At 37.7% G+C, this 3,680-nt stretch overlaps 1 protein-coding gene across 3 annotated transcripts in view; it reads right to left on the reverse strand.

Moving 5' to 3' along the window:
* Positions 1 to 3,680, reverse strand: part of LOC106875299 (N-chimaerin) — a 139,133-nt gene that overhangs the window by 74,840 nt on the left and 60,613 nt on the right. For 2 of the 3 annotated variants that reach the window (XM_052968552.1, XM_052968553.1), the window contains exon 3: positions 2,301 to 2,357. In XM_052968552.1, coding sequence (XP_052824512.1) covers positions 2,301 to 2,357 — 57 coding nt within the window. Of the gene's footprint in view, positions 1 to 2,300; positions 2,668 to 3,680 lie in introns of those variants that run through there. The other variant, XM_052968551.1, reaches the window with a different exon arrangement.

Genomic DNA, 3,680 nt, shown 5'->3' on the forward strand with positions numbered 1-3,680 from the left:
ATATATATATATATATATATACATATATACGACTGGCTTCTTTCAGTTTCCGTCTACCAAATCCACTCACAAGGCTTTGGTCGGCCCGAGGCTATAGTAGAAGGCACTTGCCCAACGTGCCACGCAGTGGGACTGAACCCGGAACCATGTGGTTGGTAAGCAAGCTACTTACCACACAGCCACTCCTATGCCTATATATTTTTAAAATTATTATTAAAATTTGTTTGTATTTATTTTATTATAAATGCAAAACACCACCACAGAGGAATCAGCATAAGCTTGAATAAAAAAAAACTGCAATAGGTGAACCACGATGCGGCGAGTGATTACTGTATGTATATATATATATCTATATATATGTGTGTGTTTACATACACATCTTTTCATGTACAGGGTGTGATCCCATCACAAGACATGAGGTTTATGGGTCCTCTGTCCAAACTGAGGGTACGAGTTGCATTGGCACCCTCTACTCAGCTCTGCTGGTTCAAAGTTAACTTATTTAACATCAGATGTTTTAACGGTTCTTTCTTTCCTTCTTTCCTTCCTTCTCTCTCTCTCTCTGCTTATGTGTGCGAGCATATTTCTCTGTAGACGAGGTAAGTGTTTGTCAGTCGTGTTCAATTAATAAACTGGAATGGATTTCTCTTTCTCGCTCACTCATTCAATAATCAGCATGTATATATTTGGTTTGGATGTTCGGCTCATGATCTTAAGGGCGTGAGTTCGATTCCTGGTGGCGCGTTGTGTCCTGACATACATTGTGTAACGAGGTCCAGGCTGGCTCTTTCAATTACAAATAAAGCGCTGTGTCACTTTATTTCACGTTGCTTCAATCTACTCAGTTGGATTGAAAAAAACGAGTAGTGTCTGTATTTCAAAGGGCCAGCCTTGTCACAGTATGTGTCGAGCTGAATCTCCTTGAGAACTGCATTAAGGGTACGTGTCTCTGTAAGGTGCTCAGCCACTTACACGTTAATTTCACGAGCAAGCTGTTCCGTTGATTGGATCACCTGGAATCCTCATCAGAGTGCCTCTAGTATTAAAATGTACTGACACCAAAACGGGATGTCTGTCTCGTCAGCCGTGGTAAATCGTCACCAACACAACCGCCAAAACTGACTGGGCTTTATTTGTAATTCAAAGAGCCAGCCTTAGACATACCTACCTCGTCACATAATGTATGTCAGATTGGATTCTACCAGAGGATTACGTTACCTGTGGGATACTGTACCATTCATAGCCATAATTCAACGAGTCACAATACTCGTCAAAAATCAATGGAGGATCCATTCATTATATTTTATACACGTTCTCACGCACAAATGTATATACCTATCAATAAAATAACCTGATAGTTCATGTTCAGGAAAAATTCCACACTATATATGTACTCAAAAATCTTCTACTTGGTAATATCTTTTAGCACGCTCAAAATACATAATAAACTGGGGTACATTTGAAATACACAAATACATACAAACAATGGATTTCACACGCCAAACGAGAGGTACGCGGTCGCCACTCAATTAGCTAGACATAGCAGCAACAATCTTTTTTTTTCACAGGCTACTGCTTTAAAAAGTGTGGTCGTGAGTAGTTCTGTACATACAGAAAAACGAGATTGTCACGGCTGGAAACCCAGTGATTATAAGTTCGCTCGATAAGAATACTCAGGGTTAAACAAAAACAGCAACAAAGGATTTCTATAAACTGATAAAAAGCGGCTGTTAAAAGATTTGTTTTTTTAAAATTTTATTCTGTAACTTGTTACTCGTAGGCAGACAGCAATTACAAACACACATACAATCAGAAACAACACAGAAATTCATACATACACATATATACACAATCAGAAACACAACACTGGAACACACAAACGAGCACTTTCACAATACAGTGCAACACACACTCTCTCTCTTTCTCTCTCACACACACAACGAACACAGTGTACAGGAATACACATACACACGCACGCATTCAAAATATACATCTTACAAAGAATGAAAAAAAATAATAATAATTTTCATACTAACGAAATACTTTTATAAATCAAAAGATCCTTTATCAGGACACAATAAAAATGAATTTATCTGTTTACTTGATGAAATAAACAATTATAAATATAAACTATAGCAGAGACGATCTGAAATTATAAATATACATTTTTTTTCTTGCTAAAATTCAAAAACAGCATAGATAAAAAGGAAGTTAAAGAAATGAATCGTAAACAGAGGGGAAAAGAGGTGTTTATAATGAACGGAGATGCAATTAAAATTGAAAAACTTTTTTCTACTTACAGTATGTTTTCCACTGCGGGAGCTGTTCATTACTGTTGTTGCCGCCACCACTGCCATCTACGAGACAATAAGAAGAAAGACTGTGGTAACGAATTGAATTCCTGATGCGATATTTTGGCATGGCGAAAACATCCACGGGTTAAGGAAATCCAGGGGTTAATGAGAGGTAAACATATAAATTCATTGCAACGAACAAGAAAGCTAGCAACAATTTTTTGTTTTGTTTTGAAGTGCTGTGTCCTAAGTATGGTGTTGATGTGGCTGCGAGCTTGTTGCTTGAGACTAAGTAGTGGCCGCTAGTAGTTTATAGTGGCCAACAAAATATAACTTCTAAGTGCAAACAGTCTGACTATTCAGGAAGTGGTATGAAGAATAATAGGAAAACAAAAAAAAAGAAAAAAAAAACACTTCTATATACACACAACCCATACCCTCACACACACACACACTAATAATCATAATGCCGTGAGAAACTCAGTATATTAATTAGTCAAGAGAATCTTGTACAGAGTTCAAAGCACAAGCAAGCTCACACGCGCACGCGCACACACATACAGAGAGGCTAAGAAAATCAAGAAAAATCGATTAGTTTTTAACAAATATTTTTATGAATTCCTTTTCATTTGACTCATAGAAAACTACTTTCTCTCTCTCTCTCTCTCTAATATATATATATATATATATATATATATATATATATATATATATATATATATATATATATATATTGGAGAGAGAGAGAGGTTTGGTATCCAGAAGACCCAAAAGGCAGGTGAACTCCTATTGGAATTTACATACCATTGACAAGAAGCCCCTTTACCCATTCTACACAGCACTTTCCTTGAATAATGGAACTGCAACTGTAATTTTTATTCTCATATTTCCCTTCATACTTCCAATATCTCTCCCTTTCCAAAATAACTCCTTATATTGAACTCTACTATTTCCTTCTAGTTAACTCTCTCATATCGTCTCTGATGATGAGATATCCTTTATACAACTGAAACAGCTGTAAGACCACCTTTCTCTTTACAAATGTCCTAGAAATTTCACACTGACTTAGCTTTGTTGTTGCCAGTGCCCCTGGACTGGCTCTTGTGCGGGTGGCACATAAAAGACACCATTTTGAGCATGGCCGTTGCCAGTACCGCCTGACTGGCCTTCGTGCGGGTGACACGTAAAAGCACCCACTACACTCTCTGAGTGGTTGGCGTTAGGAAGGGCATCCAGCTGTAGAAACTCTGCCAAATTAGATTGGAGCCTGGTGTTGCCATCCGGTTTCACTAGTCCTCAGTCAAATCGTCCAACCCATGCTAGCATGGAAAGCAGACGTTAAACGATGATGATGATGATGTGTGTGTGTGTGTATGTGTGTATATA

Source organism: Octopus bimaculoides, chromosome 6 (assembly GCF_001194135.2).
Source record: "Octopus bimaculoides isolate UCB-OBI-ISO-001 chromosome 6, ASM119413v2, whole genome shotgun sequence".
NCBI lineage: Eukaryota > Metazoa > Mollusca > Cephalopoda > Octopoda > Octopodidae > Octopus > Octopus bimaculoides.